This window comes from Cryptomeria japonica, chromosome 7 (assembly GCF_030272615.1).
Source record: "Cryptomeria japonica chromosome 7, Sugi_1.0, whole genome shotgun sequence".
Classification (NCBI taxonomy): Eukaryota; Viridiplantae; Streptophyta; class Pinopsida; order Cupressales; family Cupressaceae; genus Cryptomeria; species Cryptomeria japonica.
In genome coordinates, this window is record NC_081411.1 from 358652056 (window position 1) to 358676939 (window position 24884).

Below are 24884 nucleotides of genomic sequence, written 5' to 3' on the forward strand. Positions count from 1 at the left end.
GCCATGTTTCCTAGACTCTTCCACCATCTTCCAAACATCTGATCCCAAGAAATTCTAGCACTTTTGAAAAAAAAGGGCAGGGAACCCATCCGGTCCCGAGGCTTTATTCGGATGCATGGAGAAAACTGCATTCTTAACTTCCTCCAAAGAAAAGGGTTTCAACAGTGATATTTTTTCCTGGTGTGTGATTAAGCATGGTATGTGGAGAAGAATGTCCTGAGTTTTCCTTCTAATGTCTTCATTCTCAACCATTGAATTTGAGAAAAGGGAAGAGAAAAAATTAACTACTTCATCTTGAATTTTCTTATTATCCAAAAGAATTTCCCCTACCTCATTTCTAATTTGTGAAATTTGGCTTCTTTCTCTCTTCATTTTAACCGAAGCATGGAAGAATTTTGTGTTCCTATCCCCTAATTGCAACCATGTCTCCCTAGATTTTTTTTTCCAAAAGAGTTCTTCTCTTTTCAAAACCTCTTGTAATTTTAGGTTCAGGGAATTTTGTTGTTTGCAAGACTCTTCGTTTATGTCATTTTGAATAATGTCTTCATTTATAAGTTTGATACTATCTTCCAGTTGAACCTTAGAGTGAAAGATATTCTTTAAAACTATTGTATTCCATTCTTTGATTCTAGCTTTTATCCACTGAATCTTTTTACAAAACTGAAACATCCTAGAGCCCAGGGTAAATGGAGCAATCAACCACCATTTCTGCAACTGTGGAAGAAATGAATTATCTCTAAACCACATTTGTTGAAATTTGAAGAAGATCCCTTATTTGTGTTGGTGAGCAAGGGAATGTCCAGTTGAAGTGAAAAGTGATCAGAACCTGATAGAGGCAGGATTTTGGAAGCTGGAGGACTAAATGAAGCGTTCCAAATAGGATTCACAAAAAACCTATCTAAGCACTCTGCGATATGAGAAAGACCTTGTCTTCTGTTTGACTAGGTGAAGGAGCCATTGGATGGCACACAATATATGAGAGCATTGGAGGAGACAAGATCATTAAAATCTTGCATTGACTTAGGGAGGGTGATAGTGCCCCCTAATTTATCCCTTGGGGAAAGGATAGCATTGAAATCACCTCCAAATATAATCGGATCCTCTGGAAAATTGAGGCAGATTTGGGCAAGCTTGTCCCACACTATTTTCTTCCCTTTTGAAGAATTTGGACCATAGATTGAGATCAAATGAAAGGATACTGAAGAAGCTACTACTTTGACATGGATGAAGTTTGCTTTGATTGAGATAACATCTACTCTTCCCACACTTGGTTTCCATAATATGGCCAATCCACCCGAGGCCCCAATGGATTGGGAAGCAACATACTTCCACTTTTTCCAACCTTTAAAAGGTTGATCATCACTGGTTTATGAGAATTTAGTTTCTTGTATTAAAATGAGATTGACCCCACAATTCTCTATTTGAGATTTGATAAGGCACCTTTTGTTAGGGGTTTTAATACCCCTAATATTCCAATCTTAATAGAGAATTCTTGCTTTGACCTCCTCTTTGGTTTTTTGGCTAGTCTCTTCTTCTTTGGGGGTCTCCCCACTCTCCCTTTGTGCTTGATCATCATGACTGCTTTTAGATCTTGTTTGGTAGAGGATACTACTATAGGAAGATCATGAATTCCTTCCTCATTATGATCTTTGAGTATATCACTGCTTTGTTGCTACGATTTTCCAAGGAAGCCTTCTATTGCTAGTGTTGCAGGAGTACCAAACTTCTAATCTACTATATGTTTGAAAAAACCCATCAAGTCCTCAATAACAACCATATTGCCTAGCTGGTCTATGATCTCGTCCACAAATATAGAGCATGCTTTATGTAGTTGATTTATTACAAATTGATCAAAATGATCTGGATTACCCTTCAGAAAAGAAGATTTGTAGTGTTTTAAAAACAACTCGTTCTCTTTCAGAGGGGATATTGGGATCAAAGGTATTACATTGGGTAGTACAAGTCTAAAAATGGCTTATCCACCGAGATGTGGTCAAAGGAGATAAGCTTTTGAATCCATGAAATAACGCTTGGGGGCACTGTGATCTTTCTTCTTCTAGTATTTATACTAAAAGAGTTAATAAAATTTCGAGCAAGAGAGGTTGTGATTTCCACCATTTTCCCTCTCTTTCTCACAACTATATTTCCCATTTGAAAGGTATTCACCGAGGGTTGAGAACTGTCTATTACCTTTCTTAGAATCTGACTATTTTCGGCCTCTAACTCACTTGAAGGGTTGGAAATAGAAGTGTTGCTAATTCCCTTCTGCATTACTTCCCCACCTTTCTAGTTTTTTGTTTCCAACGGGGAATTCTCCTGATTTTCCTCCAGAAATGTCTCTAGTTGTATGGTTTCAACAATTAGATTCTGACTACTTTGGGCCTCATCCTCCCCTGGAGGATTACAAACAGGAATGCTGCTACATTTTCTTTGCTTTACTAGCCTGTCTCTTTGAAAAAATTTCTTCAGTGGGCACTTTCCCTTATTTTCCTCCATTGAGGGCTCCAAATTTGTTCCCTCACTATTTATTGTTGAATCAGAGGGACATGCCTCCACAACTTTTAGATTATCTGTTATTTCTCCTTCAGGTTCTGATGTCAAGGTCTCTAAAATGAGTGCTCTAGCATATGGTGGGTTTCTGGAACACTGATCCGTGATAGAAGAGTGGTCTTCATAGACTCTTATGTCTTGGCAGAGAGATCCTTGGCAATGTGTGGCTAGGTGACCCAGGGAATCTGAATGCAAGTCTATTAATTTTGGATCCTAAAGAATGATCTGTTGGTCCCATTCCCCTGCTTTCGAGATGATTAAAAGATCCTTAGGGAATGGTTTGGAGAGATCCAACAGTAAACAAACCCTTAAAAGAAGCTGAGGGTCTTCAAATGGAATTAAATCACAGTTTACAAAGATCACCAAATGGTTTTCTAGGATCTCTATAAGATCGTCTCTATATTCTAATGGGATCCTAGGGAAGGTTATCCAGAATGGCACATATTTTATATTTGTGCCCTGAGGGTTGAAATTTGGATACCAAGGCAATGTATATAAACCAAACCCCTTGTAGAACCAACCCTTAGTTCTATGAATCTTATCTCTACACATCTTTGAAGAAAATATGATAATAAAAAACTAATTTATGAAAAATATTTCCTTCACTCCCTCCCAATGTTTTTTAGCCCATATGCATAAATCATTAGATTTGGGAGAAAATCCCCAAAACTTACCTATCATCACCCTGTCACGCAGATCTAAGCTCTGTGACTCAAGGAGGTGGTCCGATAGTTTAATAGAAACCTTTCCTCCTGCCAAGTCTGGAATCCTTGACGACTGATCTTCTCCCTTTCTCCTTCCGATTTGGTATTCCAGTCCATTTATTTTAGAATTTGTGGGGTTAGGTATTTCTTGTACCTTATATGAGTGATTCTTTCTCCAATATTTAATAAAACCCCTGACATTCTGCCTCGGCCTATGAAAATGTCCATTTCTGTGAGAGCTGAAGTTTAAGTTGAAGACTTCCCCATCCCATCGGCCTCTAATTTTCTTGGAATGGTTAAGATGTGGAGGGTTAAAATTTCCACCTCTAGACCTTAAAAGAGGGTCCCAAACCCTAGGCCCATCGATCGATTTAGGGGGATTCGCCTTTGGAGACCGAGATTTTCCCCTCCACGAATTCCGCAAAGGAATGTTGTTTGGGAATGTGAGCACTCTAAGATCCCCTGTGACCTTTAGACCCCTGGTCCCCCATGTCCATTACTGTTTTGTAGTGGAATATTATTAGGGGTTGTCAGACAACTTTGCCTCTTATTTAAAGCCTCAGGACTATCAATGAAAAGCCCATTTAAATTTTTTTAATGAGTTTCCTGATGTCTAGGGCTTATTTTTGAATGAATCTGACTAACTTTGTTTGAAAGCCTATCATCTTCACATATATTAAAGATTTCATGTTTCCTCTTGCTCAAATTTTTCGGCAACGTGAATGGTTTCCAGTTAGGGTTCAAAAATCTGAATTTGTTTTGAAGTGGTCTATGGGCCCGTTTGAGAAGATCCTCCCTTTTTGAGATGCCCCTATTCTTCCCCTGCAGGTCATACCTCTAGCACCCACTGTTCTGCCCACTGCTTTGTCCTCTGCCACCATTCCTACGGGAATTTTCAAAAAATAATTCCCGCCCAGGGCCATCACCCCGTTGCAGAGCCGGACATTTTTTCTATTGAATTTTTAGTTTGTGCTAAATCATTGTATTTCCGTGTACATAAAAAACAATTGGTTGCAGTTACAAATCCAAAAGTGGAGAATGCCAAAGGACAACTACAAATGCAAATTGGCAAATAAGAAACGACAATTACAAATGGAATCCTCCAGCGTTATGAAATTGACAATAATGAAAGAGGAAGTTGTTGTGGTGACTATATGATGAATCCCATTCTACTCGCTTCAGCTACATCCATTTTAATTCTGAAGTATTCTTGCCATTGATTTGTTTGCAGGCCCGCAAACTAGTCAAATAGTTAGTATTTTGCAACCTAAAACATCAATAAGGTGGCATTTTCTCTCCACAATTTTACTAATAGTGATTATTTATATTTATTTTTCATCCCCTATCTCCAAATCTTGATATAAGTCTAATTCCTTAAGATTAAGTTACAATGTAAAATAATACCAATAAGAAATAATAACCCAATTTTAATACTTTGCATATATATGATGTTTAATTTTAATGTTTCAATATCCTACCTACAAACCATTCTTCCTCTTTTTTGCAAAGGAACACATCCTCTCTATGTATTGTATGTCATTCTACACAATTCAAGAGATTTCCATAGTCATGTTCCATATCTACTTGTGTAGGTATCTTGCATTTCAAAGACATCAATGTCATGTAAAATTTTGCAATACTAGTAATCCATAAAAGATAAGAATTTTTTCGCTACATTGAAAAATTAAAAATAGTATATGAAAAATATGTTCAAGTCCATAGCAACAAAAAATATTTTGGGAAAAAAATTGGCAAACCAAAAGTATAGGATTTTTTGGAAAAAAAAATTGAATTTAAAATAATGTAAAAAATTATAAAAAAAAAAAAGAGGAAAATTACCTTTGCTGAAATTTAAGGGCATTTTCATAGCATAGAGATATAGAGAGCAAATAAAATAAATAGTTCAACCATGAATTGTAGAAAATAGGATTTTGTTGTTTATTCATATCATTGATTACACTGCATCCCACAAAGCATACTTCCTAGTGCATAAATAATAGCTAGATGGTTATAGTTGAAAATTTTTCAATTACAATATAATTTGTACAAAGTTAACTTGTAAACTAGTTACAAAGTTCTAAAAAATCAAACATAGCCAAGTGCCTCTTGCTACAACAAATAGAGCTATGCTAGAGGGCTACAAATCTTGATGATGAAGCTCCTAGTTCAAAGTCAAGTTCCTAAGTCGTTCAACCACATGACTATCCAAGTTGACCTTCATGATCTCGAAATAATTGAGCTTAGCATAGAGTAATAGAAAATATTTTTGAAACAAAGTCTTACATCTCAAAATACCATTAATGATATTGAAATATTCTCATTGATAACTAAAATAGTAGATTTAAAAAAATAGTAAAGGGAGTGTCAAATATTATTCCATTAGATAATAAATACCTACTAGTATAAAAGAGGAGAGAAACTATTTTGAGTCATAATTTAAGTTATTATTATTTATGTAAATTTTCCTTAATTTTGCATATATAGGGATGATCGAGTTGAAAAGATAATATAATTTGAGTTGAGAATTTGAAAGATTATAGGTACAAGTTTCAATGAAAAAACAATGCACAAGGAACATTTCCGTTTAATGGGATAGTTTCTATTGAAATCTACTTGGATCATTAAAGAGAAAATATATTAAGATTGCTTCAAGAGGGGTTAAGATAATCCCACAAGACTAGGGCATGACTTCTGCCAAGGCATGTATTAGTTTCTTTGATACCTATCTAACATGCATGGAATACTACACTATATATACCTAAAGCATTTATTTACTGCTATTGTACTCCTTATAGGGCTTTTGAACCTTCATGTATATGACACGCCTAAATGGAATGTAGTTTTCCTAACAAGTGTATGGTGCACATTTAAGCAATGAGTTTGACCAATTAACAAAGGATTAAGCTTGTTGAATATATAAGAAACTTAAATATAACTATTTAAAATAATCCTTCATTTTGATATATAACATTCGTCGAGTTCATTTCTTTAGCACTACAAGCTTACTTTTATCTTTAAGATAAGAACCATTTTGCTTTCAGTTCCACAATGTCTATATACTATTACATGTATATACTTTTTCTTCCCACTTGATTGCTCAATTGTCACTACTCTATTTTCTTGTCATTAAAACTTGATGGTCAATGCTAAATTGAAGCTCCAAACTATCACACTTTGTTAGCATCTGAAAAGGAAAATTTTCCCAACCTAGCCTTGATAATCTAAACAACCACTTTGGTGTCATTGTTGACAATTGAAATGTTAAAATTCTTTTGAATAGTCCTGATCACAAGAATTTCAAAGAACAATTTATTTTAGATTGATATCAAGCCAATAAAGTTTCATTTCAATTTAGTCTGACTCTCTATATTTATTTTTGGAAAGTACTCTTATAAGGTTGAGATCTGTTAAAAGAATCAGATAGAAGCCATACTTAGTATTTATGATATTGTCTACTATTTCCCACTAAATTATCTTTAGATAAATTACATACATGGAAAGAATTAATACAAGCCTAAGACAAATGATAGTAGTGTGGAATACTGAGAAAAAATAGCACATCTCTTAATCATTCCATGTTAATATCCTTAACATCAAATGTAGAAGCAAACCAAAAAATGTCTCTATTTTAATTTTGTCAATTTATCTTTTAGAAATATATGTCCATTTAAAGTCACCTACCTATGATTTTTCTTGGCAACCAAGTCCCAATGAATAGCACTTAGTTTTGGGCTCAAATCAAGGAAAAAAACTAATTAAATAGCAATTTTGTGAAGTTACAATTTCACAATAGGTTGGTGGGCATTCATGGTGTTTCACTTAGTGAACCTGGGTTATATCACATGCATTCATGGCATACTGAAGAATCCCCCTATTTTGCAAAAATATTGCCCTAAACTCCTTTTTTTAATCACTCCCTCTCAATACACAACTTGAATTAAAAGCCCCGCTATATTTGTCAGATATTGTATTTTGTCATGGCTCAAATTAAAAAACCCCCTATTTTTACCAATAGGTAATATATTGTACCCTCGTTTTTGAGATATACTCCTAAAAATATTAATCATTTTTTTGCCAAAGCAACAAACTTTGCATATAATTTTCTTAATAGATATCTTCAAGAAAATTCTCCTTTCTGATGTATTCAACAAGTTTTCCCCTTGTGTGGTTCTCATTCATCACTAAGTCAAAATCTCTACCATCAAAATTTTCCTAATAACAACTTTTACTCCCACGATTGTTACATGCAAGTCTCAACTTTGAAGAGGGTCAATGTCATTTTCTCAAAATCTATGAAGTGGTTTATAAAACAGATTCTTTTCCAAACATGGATATCCATTCATTGATATCACTTCCATCAATTTTCTCTTGAAAATTTGGAATGTTACAATTTTGATGGACCTTGAAAGAGGCATGACTACATAATGGTCCCTCTAATTGTTACGTATCTGGTTGCATGTTATCTCAATTTCGTTGAAAGATCCGTGAGAATTGGTTCATTATCTTCATGTGTTGTCTTGCTAAAGCTATCTAAATGAACACCTTAAATGATTTTGGAGTACGAGCTCATTCTTTAGCCATCAAGAGTTATATGTGACTCAAAAGAAGATGCTTTAATTAACTTAAAAACACTGAAATTGTTTAATTTTGGTGCCCAATTTGATGGGCTCATATAACTCCTATTCCATTGAAAAAAAACTGAATCAGCTAGATACATTTGAAATGTCTCTAAGAAACTTCCTTCAATTTATACAAGAAGTCGAGTTTAGAAGCACAAAAAAAGTATAAAACAAGCTTGACACGACTGGAGAAAATAACATCTGTGGCTTTACTCTGCAACCAGCGTGAGGGGAAGAAAAGATGTAATGGAAGTGGGTCTGTCTGCATTGAATTCACCGACTGAATGTCTCAAGTTTAGAAGAAAAACATGAACTGAAATTGCGCAGCAGCCACCTCAAATGATTCTTAATCACAGACCGCTGAACATGACATCGCCGTGTGGAACATCAGTATCTTATAACACGGTCTTTTCAGATTGGGATAGTATAGGGGAAACTTAGTTTCTGGGGTCACTTTTCAAAGTCTGGGTGGATCAATTGGTGGGATAAGGTTGGGGTTTCATGTAAGGAGGCTTTCTTAAAAAATTGTCTTTTCAGATTGGGATAGTAGAAGACAAATCTAATTTTTTGGGTCACTTTTCAAAGTCTAGGTGAGTCAATTGGTAGGATAAGAATGGGTTCTATGTAAGGAGGCAAGTCTTTTTAGATTGGGATAGTAAAGGGCAAACCTAATTTCTTGAGTCACTTTTCAAAGTCTAGATGGATCAATTGGTAGAATAACGTTGGGGTTCCATGTAGGGAGGCTTTCTAAAAAAGTCTTTTTCAGATTGGGATAGTAGAAGGCAAACCTCATTTTTTGAGTCACTTTTCAAAGTCTAGGTGGGTGAATTGGCAGGGTAAGGTTGGGTTCTATGTAGGGTGGCGGGTCTTTTTAGATTGGGATAGTAAAGGGCATTCATAATTTCTTGGGTCACTTTTCAAAGTCTAGGTGGGTCAATTGGTAGGATAAGGTTGGGGTTCCATACATGGAGGCTTCCTAAAAAATATAATTGGAGCTATTGAGATTTTTTAGGAATATTTTAAAGCTGGTGGTCCTAAGAATTTTGTACTATAGTTTAGCTTAAAAGTTTAAGATCTTAAATTTAAGAATGTCTGTGGTCCCATTAACTTTGTAGTGCATATCAGCTTAAGTTTAAGCTCCTAAATTTAAGCAAGGTGGTGGTAAATAAATTTAGTTTTAACTCTCAATTCGAATAATTGACAAGTGGCATAAAATGTTCTTAAACTAGTGGGACAATTTCTAACCCCACCCTATTTTTACCTCTTAAATTTGCAGGCCTAAAATGTAGGGACTCCTATTTTTAAGGAAAAGATTTCAAATAACCTCCTAGAAAAAAAAAATTAATTCATGGGACCACCTTTTCCTTAAAAATAAAAGTTTAAGCCCCCTCATGGGACCCCTACCCGGTGTCCCAAGAGGGGGACTTCCTAAAAAATAGAACCTGATGCTAGGACTTTTTAGGAATATTTTAAAGTTGTTGGTCCCATGAATTTTGTTTTGTTGTTTAGCTAAAAAAATTAAGCTCTTAAATTTAAGGAAGTTGGTGGTCTCATATGAACACATGGTTTTGTCTTCTATTCTCTTTTTCGTGATCAAAACAAGTTAAAAAAAATATTTTCCCTCCAAAATTTATTTTTAACACTAATCTAAATTTAGTTGTTTGACCAGTGGCAAATATCATCTCTATGTTGGTGGGGCAATTTTTAGCCCCACCTTAATTTCACCTGTCGAAATATTCAATGCTAAAATGTAGGAACTATTATTTTTAGGACAAGATTCTAAATAATCTTGTAGTATTTTTTTTGTTTCATGAGACCAAAATCATATAAAATGGTCATGAATATATTCATTTGATCCTTGGACATACTCCAATAGCAAAAAAAAATGTAATTTCTACAAGGATTATATAAACTTTAAATTTCTTTAAGAACACCTTTGTCAAATCATTGATTTTTCAATAGATCCTTTTGGAAGTTTCATAACATAATCTTTAAGATTTTGAAAGATAATTATCTAGATAGTCTATATATGCATGTTGAGCTACAAATGGCCTCAAATGTGTGTTGAGGTCACCCTTTCCATCATACATTAAAAAAGGGTGCCATATATACTAAATAGGTACTTGATGTACATAAATCTCTTTTTCTAATGGATTATGTCTAGAATATTTGAATTTCTAGTTTTATAGATAATGAGGTCATGCATCTACTCTATTTGATCTATCTTGTTAGTTACTAAATCTAGGGTGGAATATTAAAGAGTAAAAAGAGAGGGTTGTACATGTGGGAAATATGAGGAATGAAAGATGTAATAGGATGGGGTAGAAGCATAGAAGAAATATAATTTTAAGTGTAAACTTGGAGTTGGATATAGATGTAAAATGAGTAGTAAACATGGTATGACATAGGTTAGTAGATGTAGGTATATCATGATTTAACAATGGATGATGAAGACACAAAAAGTGTAATGCATCATGTGAGAGTTGAATATCTCAATGGGGGTAAAGTTAGGAGAAAGGCTACAATGAGGAGGGAAACTAGAGAAGGATAAGAGCTATGTGGTGAAAAACTAGTAGTGACAATGCCAATAATATAATAATAGTTATTGGTGGAAAGGGTAATATTGAAGGATGGATCAATGGTAGAAGTGGTAAAGAAGATAGATGTATCATCATAATAGATAACTTAGTAATCTTGGCATTCACTATTTGTGAGATCTCTAGTATATGTTATTCATGAACATGTGATGAATCATATTGACTAGTTATCAAAGATTTCTAGCATTAGCCAACCTAGCATGCTCATTGAAAAATAATGGTTGGCCATTTAAGAATTGTGATCATAATCTTAGATTTCCTTTTATATTGTTCAAAACATGAGCATCGAAATAGATCCCAACCTTAGTATATTAGATGCTCATGTTAGGATTTAATCAAGCATTTCTTCTCAATGGAAAGTACGATCAAAGTACCTTGTGGCCTATAAGAAAAAGGTAGAAAGCTAAAGCTCAGTAATTCAATTTTTAATTTAAAATTAAAATATCAATAGTATCATATTTTAAAAAAATCTATTTTGGTAAACAAGGGTAAATAGGCTAGGTAAAAGAGATATCACAACAAAGCTTAAAATCTTAAGGGAAAAGATGTAACAGTGAAATATCAGTGAATCGCAAAATTAAAGAGGGTTTCAAATCTATTGTTAAGAAATAAATAACAAAAAATTATAAATGTGAAAAACTTGGTATTAGGAGGAAACTCCAAAGGAAATCAAGTCGTGTAAATTTAAATGGATCCACCAAAAAATAAAAGAAAATAACCTTTCCTTTAGACTAGTCTAAACTAATTAAATACAATGCTTACACACAAACACAAATTAATATAGATTAAAATTAAGATTCATGAAATCAATATCACAATAAATAATAAGTGAAAAAAACAAGATATACTTAACTTATACACAAAATAGATAATTCTAATATAAATTTAAAATTTTGATTGTTTCAAGATTGAAAATAAGACCTGTGTAATACCAAAAAGTCTATACAAGACCTCTCTATCATGATCAAGTTCATACTAATATATATGAATCCTGTCTTTAATATCATGGTTTCCCTTACAGAGTGGGAGTGGACTCCACCTTTCACATCCCCAACGACTCAATCGTCATTATCTTAATTTCCTCACTGTCGGCGATGCTTCACCGTTTCACTCACGCGCTTTCCTAACTACGCAAAGCCAGGCTGTCTATGCGTTTAGTCAATTGTTGATCTTCTTCCTCTCCTCTTTTATATCCTTTGCCCTTTACTTCTCCACCTCCTCAACAATTACCAGCCTTTCTTCATTTGCTTTATCTTTTCCTCCTGAACACAAAGTCCATTTTGATGGCATCTACTTCTAACTCTAACACAAGTCCATAGCTTCAAGATTTTGCACTATCTTACATCTAATTCCACTGAATCCTCAATTTCTTCAGTTCAATTGAATTCCATGGCATCTACTTCTAACACCAGCTCGCTCTTACAGCGTCAAGATTTTGCACCATCTACGTCTACTTCTGCTGGATCCTCAGCGCCTGCCTTTGTTCGATACAAGCCTCCCACAACTAAACTTCCCTTCCAAAGCGATAAGAGGTATCATGTTTTTCTGAGTTTCAGAGGAGAAGATGTGAGAAAGACTCTGGTTGATCATCTCTTTCAAGCACTCTCTGCAGCGGGACTGAACGTCTTCTTAGACAGTGACAAATTGGGAAAGGGAGAAATGATTTGGAAGAACTTGGAAAGAGCAATTGAAGGCAGTGCCATACGTATTCCTATATTTTCCAAAGGCTACGTAGACTCGGCTTGGTGTCTCAAGGAAGCCGCTGCCATGTTGAACTCTCCTGCTTTGATTATTCCTCTGTTTTATCATGTGGAGCCAAGTCATGTTAGATACCCTGAAAATGTCTCGAGTCCCTATAACCGATAATTTCTGAAGTACTATGGCCATTCAGATCGATACCGAGGAGAAGAGATTGATGGGTGGAAACGTGCCCTTCGAGACATCTGCAAACGTTCAGGATGGTCCATGGATATAACTGGAGGGTAAGTATGAGTCTCACTTTCCTCTTGCTTTCCATGGTCATCTATGTATGACTTATATTTTAGTTTTGATGTGGGAAAATATGGTGCTGTGTTAGAATGAATCCATAATCGTTAAATTAATTGTCATCAATCATGTTGAATTTGTCTGAAATGAATAGCGTTATCATTATTATTGAGGCTATAGGTGTTAAAATAACTTCTTACAATCAACCATGCATTATACGAATATTTTATTGATTGAGGTGAAATGAGTTTATGGTAGAATAAAATAGTACATAGTCATTCAAATGAGTTATATAAGAAATAGAATGGTAAAAAGGGGAATAAATAACAAACATATATTCACACTGGTTGGTTGAAATTGAATTTTAATAAATTTTCTAAAGGTAATTCAGGTTGGACAGGTGAGAGTGAGGTCATACATGACTATAGGGGTAATGTTTATGAAAATGAATTTCCCTTACTTCATGTTGGATGCCCATGCCGAATCACCTAAGGTCTGGTATGAAAATGAATTTTCCTTACTGTGTTTGTTCTTCTTTGTCACAATCAGTTTCTAGGACTAAATCCAAGAATTCCCTCCCACTCTACCAAAGATTAATCCTTAGGATTTACAATTTTCACTTGACTTTGACCCCATCCTGTGGGACCCCTTTGATTTCCCCCTAGCCCCTTGCTAGATTTAAAATTATGTGTTGACCTTTCTAATCCCCCTATTTCAAAACTGGCCCTAATTTGGCTTCCTTGCCCAAAACAAAACTTGTCCCTACTTGGTCCAACCCTATTTGAGGGGTAACACACAAAAAAAAAACCCAAGCCCCACCTTCTAAGGATGTTGAGCTAGTGGATTCAGAAGAGTATGTGGGGTTGGAGGAGTCTAATTCCTCCTTATCCTCAGAGTCTAATCAGTCTCCTACTACTTTTGGGGAGGTTGCCCCCTTTTCACCTCGTTAGGAACCTCCTCTCCTATCCAGGGTGTTTCTACCGCCAATACTGGCTGCCCTAATTTGGATGAGAAAGTGTCTAAGCTGGCAAAAGAAGTTGAATGATAGAATGCAGTCATTTGGTGGCTACTCTCTCAATTTGGTGTGGCCGAAAAAAAAGATAAACAAGCTTGAAGTGGTGTCTGAGGGTGAGGCACAAGGTGACAAATGGGCGATGGAGGATAAGGATGAGAAGGTTTAGAAGGTTGCCAATGATATAAAAGAGAAATTGGATAAATGAGAGAAGGTTGAGGTGATGCTCAAAGACCTTAATGAGAAAATTTCTCAAACGCTCAAGAGGAATGTTGTGGCTAAGCTGAAGGAGAATCACGAGATCCTGAAGAGAAAGGCTGAGGAGATGTTTTCTCTGAGCCAGAAGATGGCATTAAATAGTCTAGCCTCTTTGCCTTTGCAGCAATGGAGCCCCTCATATCTATGGCACATAATTTAGTCGATTTTTATCTCTCTATCAGTGTCGTCCATGCTTGGCTAGCTGACTCGACCTTACTACTCGAGTCATCACATTATTTGCAGGCCCATATTATATGGAGGATCGGTTTGTATCGTGGTTTCGCTTTTGGCACCCATTGTTGTTCCTTTGCACATGGTGTTCTAAACCAACCTGTGGGTTTTATTGGTAACTACTTGGCGGTTTTACATCATTTATCGACCATATATTTTATTGGGCCAGATTCATTGATTTGGTCAACTTTATGCTAGCAGTGCTACCTTTTACGAGTGCATTGGTGGCTTTGTTTGAGTGTGTGGGTTTTATGGATTGACATGGGCTTATATCTCAACGTGGTGCGGCCTATGGCCTGCCACCCCATCACCCCTATTAGCGCCACCTGTCCTCATAGCGCCCCTTGTCACTGTTGTTAGGCTAATTCTTTTCAATTTTGAGCAACTTTAGTCGATTCATAGTAGATGGCCATGTATGTGACGAAGGGCCAATTTGTCCTAGGGTTTTATCTAACCAATCTTCTTCCAGTAACTGGGCTCCATATCAACAATTTATTCCATAGCAGTGGAGCAAGGAAATCCACTTGATCGAGTCCATCTGCCTGATTTTCTTTCATAGTGGAACAACTTAATCTAATTGATTCCGTCATTTATCAAGTCAATCTAACTAATTTCTCTTTCAGATTTGATAGAGTACATATCTATTTCATAACTTAAACTAGTTGTCAATTTTGTCTTTAGAGCTTGTTCTATATCAGTTTCCATATCAGCTCCAGGTTGTCACCTTCTTTAATGATTGGACATGTCCTTGATTGGAATTTGACTTGATCAACATGGATAAGGAGACATGAGCAGCTCAAAGACATCATCTTCACCTTCCTACTATTTGCTATTCAAATTGGGAGGAATTCCTACATTTTTACATGGGTTTGTTTCTTCCCATGGGAGACAAGTTGTTTGTATGCATGATGTCATCATGTTCAAACACTTACAATTTTGTAAACCTGATTATTTATTACGAGGGGAATGCATAGTCTCGATCACTTTTCCTTCTATCAAGGGAGATCATTTGTATCTTTGTGATGGATGTCGTTTTGCAGGATCATATTGATGTTGAGTCCTCCATACATCACTCATCCCATCACTTATCTTTATTTGCATTATCCCTTTTTTTGAGAGGAGTTTTGTTCCATGATATTTTCTCCTTTTCTCCATTTGTAAGAGATCTCTTTCTTTGTAAATGGGCACCTAACATGGCCTAGTTGGTAGGACCCATCATCATATGCATAATAATTCTTCTCCCTAAATTGTAGTTAAGGGGGGTGTTAGAGTAAATAGTTAATTATATTGACAACTACTTAAGTTTAACTTCTGTAGATATTAGTTATATTTGATATTTCCTAAGTATATAAGTATTTGTACCTGCATATTTGGTAATACCTACTCCCTACCAACCCACACACCTCGTTGGTTGTCACAATCCACTCTTTCCTTTATAAGGAGAGGTATTGTACATTGTAATTCATATCAACTCAATATATTTCATCTCATTTGGTGATACATTTAACTCTCTCCATGAAGGTTTCGGTAGGTTGTGATCCTCCCTAAGGAGCATTGCTCCAACAATGATTAGTGGTCAACATATACTTCATCCATCTCTATAAGTGGACCTAAAATCACAATTTTATTTACATCAAAATCTAATAAGCCATACAAAAATTTTAATTGGTTGAAGATATTGTTATCACAGTTTGTTAGATGATCATTTAGAGCATTTTAATCAATTTCGTTATCTACATATCACTTTTTGTTTTCTATTTTTCTTAGTGCCTTAAATATTTGCTTTCTATTGACTGTAAAGTAATTTTTTCAACATTGATCCTTTCTCCCAACAGTAATCATTAGAAAATATCTAAATCTGATTTGGAAAAAAAATAAAAAAATAAATTTATATGTTTAAAAAAATTATTGTATGCTCTTTATATATATATATATATAGACTTTCAATTAAATTTGTCACTTTTAGGATTGGTTTGACACATGTTATTAATATTTCTTAAACTTATGTCAATTTTGCAAGCTTGGTGGTTATGACCTAGGATTCATATTATTTGATTCTAAAAATGTATTGTCGTGTTTCTCTTGTCGATATCTAGTACATTTAGGGATCTCAAGTGATTGAGATTCCAAGGTAGGATTTTACAGCACATACTTAGTGAAGCCAAATTATCTACACCATGTTTAAAAGTCATTTGGAAATTATCGATCTCTCTCAAGAATTCTATTAGGATTAAGTATATTTTGTACATTTATTCCAACATCTGCATCAACTAAATATCAAGGTGTATTTTCTAGTGTTCCAAGCATGCAATCTTTTGATATTGAATTTAAATCTTTATAAATAACATCAAAATTACTAATTGATTGATGATGATACCCTTGAACTAATTCACAGTTACATTCCTTTTTTAAGAATCAGTAAATTGACTTGAATACATTTATATTTTTATTTTTATTTTAATACGTGTTGATCATCTTAAGATGTTTGTACATGGATCATTCTCATCAGATCTACATGTTTAAATTTTTTATATATAAGTTATTCTTGAGCTATCATTTTGGTCATGTGTCTAAGAAGTCTTTCTTTGCTACTATTATTTTAACATTTTTTTGCTCTTCTCCTTCTGCACCTATTATTTATCTCACTATCATCTTTAGTTGACATTCCTTGTGTTGCTCCTCATTGAAAAGACAACTTTAGGAAATACATACTTTCAAAATAGTTGAAAACAAATGGTTGTGATACTTGTGTATTATAAATGGGAAAAATTTAGTAAATACAATGATAGTTATACTTAAATTTTATAGGATCTATTTTAAACAATAGCAACATTGCATTCTATCAATTTTAAAATATGTACCTTAATTATATATTTTGAATGAAAGTAAATTATTAAATAATAGAATAAACTCATCAATACATGTTTAATCTCAAGTTATAAATCAAAATAATTATTTGATTAAATGCAACATATTAAACTTACATTAGAGATATGGAAATAAACTGTAGATATAAATATAAGTTCACTAAAATACATTTTGTCAAAGAAAATTTTATTTCTAATGATTAAAAAAGAATATCCATTATCCAAATTTTAAATTTTAATTTAAATCTAGAAACCGTTCAAAGTATAGACTGTAAAATTGTATATAAAACCTTATATAATGTGAAAATTAAAACAAGTATTTCTAAAAATAGTAAAAAATTGGTACCATTAAAAATTAATTGTTATCAATCAAGAAACTATAGAGTAAATTATGTAAAAATCTCTTATTATGAAAGAGGGAGCCTAAGCAAATATGAAGTAGGATGGATAAAATGTGTAGTAGGAACAAAGAAGAACTTAACATTTTTAAATTTTTAAAAGAAAAAACAAAACTTATTATAAAAGGACTGATTAAATTTATAGTAGAAAAAAAGAGAGATCTTAATGTATTTATATTTTCAAAAGAAAAAACTTGACTTATAAAATGTTAAATTAAAAAATGATTCACCCAAAATTAATAGTTTGTAGTCCACAATAGGTTAACAAAACTAACTCATTGTAATAATTAAAACGGATTGAGAATGTGATAGTTTTTTAAATTAAAATATTCTTTTTAATCCTTACAACGTAACCCATGGAGGTAAGATGGTGAATAAACAAGAGACACAAAGAATCATGTTCTTGCCATTAGTTTAGAGTAGATAAAACTCGAGATGAAGATATAGGGGGAGAGGAAGAGAAAGAGAAATAGATAGAGAGATGGAGAGAGGTAGAGCAAGAGATGGAGATAAAGAGATAAAGAGAGATAAGTATATAGGGATAGGAAGGGGGGTTCTTGCCATTAGTATGGCTTAGTTTAGAGTTGATGAAAGTAGAGATGAAAATAAAGGGGGAGAGGAAGATAGATAAAAATAGATAGAGCGATAAAGAAAGGTAGAGGGAGAGATAAAATTAAGAGAGATAAAGGTACATAGAGGTAGAGAGAGAGAGAGAGAGAGAGAGAGAGAGAGAGAGAGAGAGAGAGAGAGAGAGAGAGAGAGAGAGAGAGAGAGAGAGAGAGAGAGAGAGAGAGAGATATAAAGTGTATATATTGTTTTCTTTTATTTTAGCAATAGCATGTGGAGGAAGTCCATTTGGTAAACACATTTTTATATGAACTACAATTAATAATTAGAATTTATATTTGATATTAAGCATATAAAAGGTGGTTAGATATGACAAGTTCTATAATATTTAAGAAGAAAAACTTTCTTTATTTAAAAGGGACCCTCAAAATAATTTTTTGAGGGTACTAATAGATCTGATAAGAAACGAGCATAAAACCGCTCAATATTTCCCAAGATATTATCGCAATAGCCAAGTGAAGCTTTTGATCCGCCATATGCCACTAAGTGGAAGCAAAATCAGGAATATACATGATAGCGCACCTAGCCTTGGTGTTACCACTATATAGATGCATAGTAAAATACCTACCCAAATAAAAAATCCAAATCTCTGCCTCCATCCCACTGCTAGATCCATCAAAGGTGGGACGAGGAGACCTAAGAAGATCTCTCATATGAACTTCCAAGATCACATCTTGATCAGGTACTACATCAACTCTCCTCCAAGGTAAATGCTCCCACTTTTTCTCCTGATACTCAACCCTATCCAAACATCCATAATGATGAGACTCATCATATTGATTCTACTCCTATCTTGGTCCTAAACGACCAATAAGCTCTTGAAGCACATTGATCAACTACAGAACTACATCACCACCTTGTTGATTCTCACCCTGGGCTCCTTCCTCCTGTTGGTCATGTTTCCCCTCCTCATGATGACCCTCTTCACAAACCTCGAGATGAGGATTCTGTCAAGTACCTATGCAAACACCTCACCCATGACCTCTACGTCTAGCAGGCATCTTGACTAAGCAAGACACAAAACACCTATAAGATAGAATCTAGGGCCACTGCTAAACAAAAAAGTAAACTAGCAAGGAAAGCTCAAACTCCTCTGCTACTATGCACAATGGGATCAACACGAAATGAAAGTACCCAATGTATGAACATGGGCTCTGATACTAGATGTAATGTCCACCAAAATACCATAGATAAATTAACCAACTAAATAACAAATAGAGAAAAAAAAATTAAACATTAAACTAATGTAACACATATAGCTAAAATACTCATATGCATTAATCAATCATCTACTAGATGTGTGCATAATCAACTTAAAGCATAATCTTAAGAGTATAATACGTAAGCCGAAAAAAATTTAATATCTCATCAAGTAACATTCCCTAGGGTATCTCAATGCTATTACTTATCATATCTCTAAGTACATGAGTACAAGTTCAACATCATAGAATTCCATCACATTCTAGTATCTTCATTGGATCTGCTTTCATTTCCTAACATTTACTTCTTCCTATAATATAAGAAATCATCCATATAATTAAACTATCATGAACACATTCTATTATAATTTAATTACCATGAACACATTCTATTATAATTGAATTACCATTTATTCCCCTTGGATTCTTTTTAAAGCACCAATTTCAAATGTTCCTAATACCATTACCTACATCATTTAATATCCCATCATTGTATCATTATCAATCCATTTCTATTAATAAGAATAATTATACTTTTCAACATAATACCAAATGTATAAACCACAACCAAGAGATGAGAACATTAAGAGAATGTCTTCCATTACAAATAGATACCATAATCAATATTGTTAAAGGTGATCATCTCATTACATTAATATTAGCCAAGACCATAATATTAGCCAACCCAACTAATAAATTATTAAGGTTATCACTTGTTTAAAACAAGAAAAATTTCAATGTGTTCCTAGTAGTCTAGACCCCAAGCATCCTTACAAGGAACCTCTTAGTAGCCCATCTCTAATAACCTCAACCATCACATGAAAGCCCACACCCCCCAACCATGTTTCAAGACCTTAGGGTAAAAAACATCAATAAAACAACAAGGAGAGAGGCTCATTCAAATTCACGTAATAAGATCCACATATAAGTATTCAAATCTGATTCAATAACCAAACTACCATAGTCTCAAATCACATAATATAATCAAGAGCCTCATAAATAATCAATAATCAGGAGAAAGGCACGATCCCTCTTGTTTATCCATAAGTAATGCATTACTCCACAACAAGGCAAGTCCATCTTACTAGAGCCATAAAATATTTAACAATCCATCTTTGATCAAAATACCAATTTTAGAAAACACAGGGAATCCAAACACAGCCTCTGGTACAAAATGTAGACTCAGATAAATTGACCCAAACAAAGAAAAAGACCACAAAAGAGTAAACAGGGCAATCTTGCGCATTTGCAAAATTAAACACCACATCTACAGAATGATTTAGCGCATTCACCTAGTAGTTCAACACATATAATAAACAGAACAATGCTTTTACTCAACAATTTAGTGCATCTAAGACATCTAGTGCATATAGGGAATAGGGTAGAGCATTTACAAAACCCTACAACATATTTAATCAACCAAATAGCACGTTCAAAGCCCAAAATAATGCATTTACCAAATATTGTAGTGCATTTAGAGATTTGTTTAGTGCATACATGACAAAGAGGTAAAAAACACATAAATGAAAGCAAACTTGCGACTGTAGCATCCTAAAATTGCACCCCTTTGCAATTTTGATCGCATTTGGGTCCTCACCTTAGCATTTGCGCCCCTAGGCCTGACCAAGCCCTGATTATCCTCATATCACTCAATTATGACTGCATCTTTTATTTTTTGCACCAACTAGGCACCTTGTCCTAGCCTAAAATAGGGTAGGACCAAGGCATGAAAGCTTGGTCCTCAATAGGACCATGGTGTCACGCCACGATCCTCCCTATTTGGCCCCCCCTTTAAACCCCTTTTGCCATTTTAAATTTGAGCGAGAAAACCAACCCCATGTTGACTCATGTCAAAAAATCAACTTGTTCTTCGACAAGAAAGTATAAAAGGAGGCTTTCCCCTCTCATTTTGATAACACGGATACACATGATCAATCCAACAATTACATTCAATCATTCATTCAAGAATTCAAGCAAAAGAGTAGATAATTAGTCTTTTGTCAAGCCTTGGAGCAGTAATAAAGTCAAGATTCAAGCATTAAAGTAGACATTTACATCCCATTTTCTTAAAGACTTAATGAAACCCTAATCCCATGTGGAGACAAACAAATATAGATTAAACAAATAAATAAAAAGAATTATCTGATAATCAAGATAGGATAGATAATTGAAATTGAAGCATGTCTTTTAATTAAATAAAATGATAGTTGTATGTAATTCTAGAATCAATGATGATTAGATGATGTAAGTAGTGATCCAAATATTTTGTCATTGTTGAAAGATTAGTTATTTTAGTTTGATGAATGTTTCAAACTCTAAATTGAAATCATGAACCACATTTAACAAAACTATACTTCTTAGCCATATTTAATCATATTATTTGTTTTGCCAAAATGAGACCAATCTTAAATAGGAATTAGCATAATTAATCTTTAAATCAAACTTAGTTTAACCCCAACTATGAGTTGCATGTATCTCAAAATACATTCTTCTACAATTTACACATGCTTTATCCTCATCTAGACTTAAGTATGGATACAAAATTATGCAGAAGTTATCAATAACTAGACAGTATTTATGACACAAATTTATATAATTACATTCTTAATTTTTCTAAAAAAATTAAAAGTAATATTTGACAATATTTAATATAGACTATTATCTAATTTAATGTATGCATGTTAGCAAAAAAAATCAATTTAAATTAATTAATCTAATAATAATTAAACAGTAATTATCAAATTAAAAAATTAATAATATAAAAACTAAGATTAGTTAAACCTAATATATAAGAAACCTCTACTAAAAAATTAGAATTTAAATATCTCAAGACAAATAAAATCCAATAAAACAATCTATAACCCTATCATATGTCTATTCTCAATATGTTTAAGAAATTATTTTAAAAATTCCATCCCCAACCTCATAATTTAATTATGAAATCTTCCACATGAGATTATTAGCCAACACTAAGTCAACAAAGAGCCTATTTCATTTGGGAAAAGTGAAACCTAGAATATCATGGGAGCTGGACCCCTGTTAAATTCAAGAAGGGAGTTGAACCCAAGATCTATGGGGAGCAAGCCCCAGGCCAAGCCAATTCATCTTCCCATGCATGACCATCATAAATGTTGAATATAAATGTATTAAAATTTCTGTTAGTATATATGAAATGATAGGAGTGTAATGTGTCAGTTTTATTAAGTAACAATACATTATTATAATTATATTTGTAGTCATTTCAGTTTCCATTAATAATGTCTTATTTGAATGAATGAATAAAGTTGTCATTTTTTTTTTAAACGAATTTTGTACTAGCTCTAACCAATTGAAACATAGAAAAATAATATTTTTAGATTATTTAAAATAAAGAATAAATATAAACTATACAATTGTTGTCTAAATTTTTTAATTTTCTATGCTGATTGGTTAAATTAATTAAAAGTTACAATTGAATGAATGGAATAGTGTTTGCCTTTGTAGGAACTAATAAATTCTTCTGTCTTTGTAGAAACGAATAAATTCTTCTAAAAAATGATTGACGTAGAATATGAAATAATGACAAACATATAAAAAATGATGAATATAATGTTCTATTGACCGACTCTGACAATTGCAGCTTTGAAGCTCGATTGGTAAAGATGGTGGTGAATGACCTCATCATGACATTGGACAGAGTGCCATTAGAGGTTGCCAAGCATCCAGTCAGATTGGATAGCGTCAAGAATTCTCTCATTCAGAAATTAAATCTCAATTCAATGAATGATGTGCTTAAAATTGGAATATGGGGCATCGGTGGTATAGGCAAGACCACAGCTGCCAAGGCTGTGTACAATCAAGTTTATGGTGATTTTGAAGCTGCTTCATTTGTAATTAATGTTCGAGACACTGCTGCAGAGGCTGCAGGACCTACAAAATTACAGAAAAAAGTCCTCAAAGATTTATCCAAATATGATGATGAAGTGGATAGTGTTGATGAGGGTATATTTTTATTCAGAGAACGTTTGAGAAGAAAGCGTGTTCTGCTTATCTTAGATGATGTGGATGCTGTCATACAATTGAATGCTTTGGTTGGGGATTGGCTGGCCCCTGGCAGCAGAGTTATAATAACTTCGAGAGACAAACACATTCTCAATGTTGCTGGCATGTCATCCGACTGCATTCACGAGATGGTCGGATTGGATATAAATGATGGTCTCCACTTATTTAGTTGGAACGCTTTTCTCAGAGCATCTCCAAATCCCGACTACGAAGATCTATCAAAAAGAATAGTTAAAGCTTGTAAAGGGCATCCTCTTTCTTTAGAAGTGATTGGATCATTCTTGTATGATAAGCAGGATGACATAGGTTGCTGGACAGAAGCTTTACACAAAATTACTCTCAACCCAGATATTCAAGAAAGACTCAAAATCAGTTATAGTGCTCTTAGCGATGAGGAAAAGGAAATATTTGTGGATATTGCTTGCTTTTTCATTGGCGAGCAAAAAACTTGTCCCATTGTTTTCTGGAAATCATTGTACAGGATGGTAGACACCGCTCTATCCAATCTTTCAATGAAGTTATTGATAAAGATTGACAACAAAGGAATTTTTGAGATGCATGATCATTTGCGAGATATGGGGCGGACAATTGCAGAAAAAGAAAAAGAGGGCACCCGACTATGGGAGGCTACCCATTTAAATACCAAATCGAACGTCAACTTCTCTCGCCTTCGGCTCAATGAAGGCAATCCACAAAGGCTTAAAACGCTGTGTAAACTTGGCCTTCGTTATCTTCATTTGCGTAATGTGCCCATCGAAGGCATGAAAGAACACGCTCTACCCGTGCTTCCTCCAAGCCTGATATGGTTACGGTTGGAACATTGTCCCATTGCCATTGGGACGAAGGGGGCAATAAAGAAGATCTTTGATGCAGTAAGGAAGCCATGTCATTCCAGATTTGTGGGTAACCATAGGGAATTGAAGATTATGCAACTAAAAGATATCAACAGCCTTTTTATCTCCTCTCTATTTTCACTTCCTAATATAGAGCTGCTGCAGCACTTGAACATGGAAAAATGTAAAAGCTTAGAAAATCTGCCTGATTCTATCGGCAACCTCTCAGGGCTAGTTCACTTGAATTTGAGAGGGTGTACAAGATTAAGTAACCTCCCTAATACCATTGGCAATCTGTCAAAGCTGCAATATTTGAACTTGGAATGGTGTTATAGGTTAAGTAACTTACCTGATACCATTGGTAATCTGTCACAGCTGCAACAATTGGACTTGGAAGGATGCGATAAGTTAACTAACCTCCCTGATACTATTGGGCACCTGTCACAGCTGCAGCACTTCAATTTGAGAGGGTGTTATAGGTTAAATAACCTCCCCAATACTATTGGCAATCTATCACAGTTGCAACACTTGGATTTGAAATGGTGCTATACATTGAACAACCTTCCTAATACTATTGGAAACCTTTCACGGCTACTACACTTAGACTTAAGAGGCTGTAGAAGCTTAAATAACCTCCCTGATACCATTAACAACCTACCACAGCTGCAGTATTTTTTATGTTGAAACGCTTCTAAGCTGTGCTGTAAAACTAGTACATGCACCTGAAAGAGGTGCAATGAATAGACAGATAGAAAACCATATCTAAGTCATTAGAGAGTACAGTTTGATTATTACATTAAAAGTTTTTATTATTATTTATCAATTTTTATATATCATATAATATTTTAAATGTGGTGCTTTAAATATCATTATGTGTGTATACAATATTATCTTTTGTAATTCATTTTTATTTTGTAGATAATGATGAGAAAATTTTCCAAAGATTCTATTTAATTTAAATT

General features: G+C 34.1%; 1 protein-coding gene across 1 annotated transcript; it reads left to right on the forward strand.

Annotated features, from left to right (window-relative positions):
- The first annotated feature begins 11859 nt into the window (after positions 1 to 11859).
- On the forward strand, positions 11860 to 24606 carry LOC131856761 (disease resistance protein RUN1-like). The gene is made up of 3 exons (XM_059208681.1): positions 11860 to 12289; positions 12362 to 12452; positions 22668 to 24606. The coding sequence occupies exons 1-3, from the start codon at positions 11860 to 11862 to the stop codon at positions 24604 to 24606; spliced, it is 2460 nt and encodes an 819-aa protein (XP_059064664.1).
- Positions 24607 to 24884: the final 278 nt, after the last annotated feature.

What these genes read in the sequence shown, in the direction of transcription:
- LOC131856761 (XM_059208681.1), top strand. Translation starts at nt 11,860, where the DNA reads ATGGCATCTACTTCTAACACCAGCTCGCTCTTACAGCGTCAAGATTTT. An exon ending in GTTTTATCATGTGGAGCCAA is followed by an intron (nt 12,290 to 12,361) that starts GTCATGTTAGAT and finishes ATGGCCATTCAG; the next exon opens with ATCGATACCGAGGAGAAGAG. An exon ending in TCCATGGATATAACTGGAGG is followed by an intron (nt 12,453 to 22,667) that starts GTAAGTATGAGT and finishes TGACAATTGCAG; the next exon opens with CTTTGAAGCTCGATTGGTAA.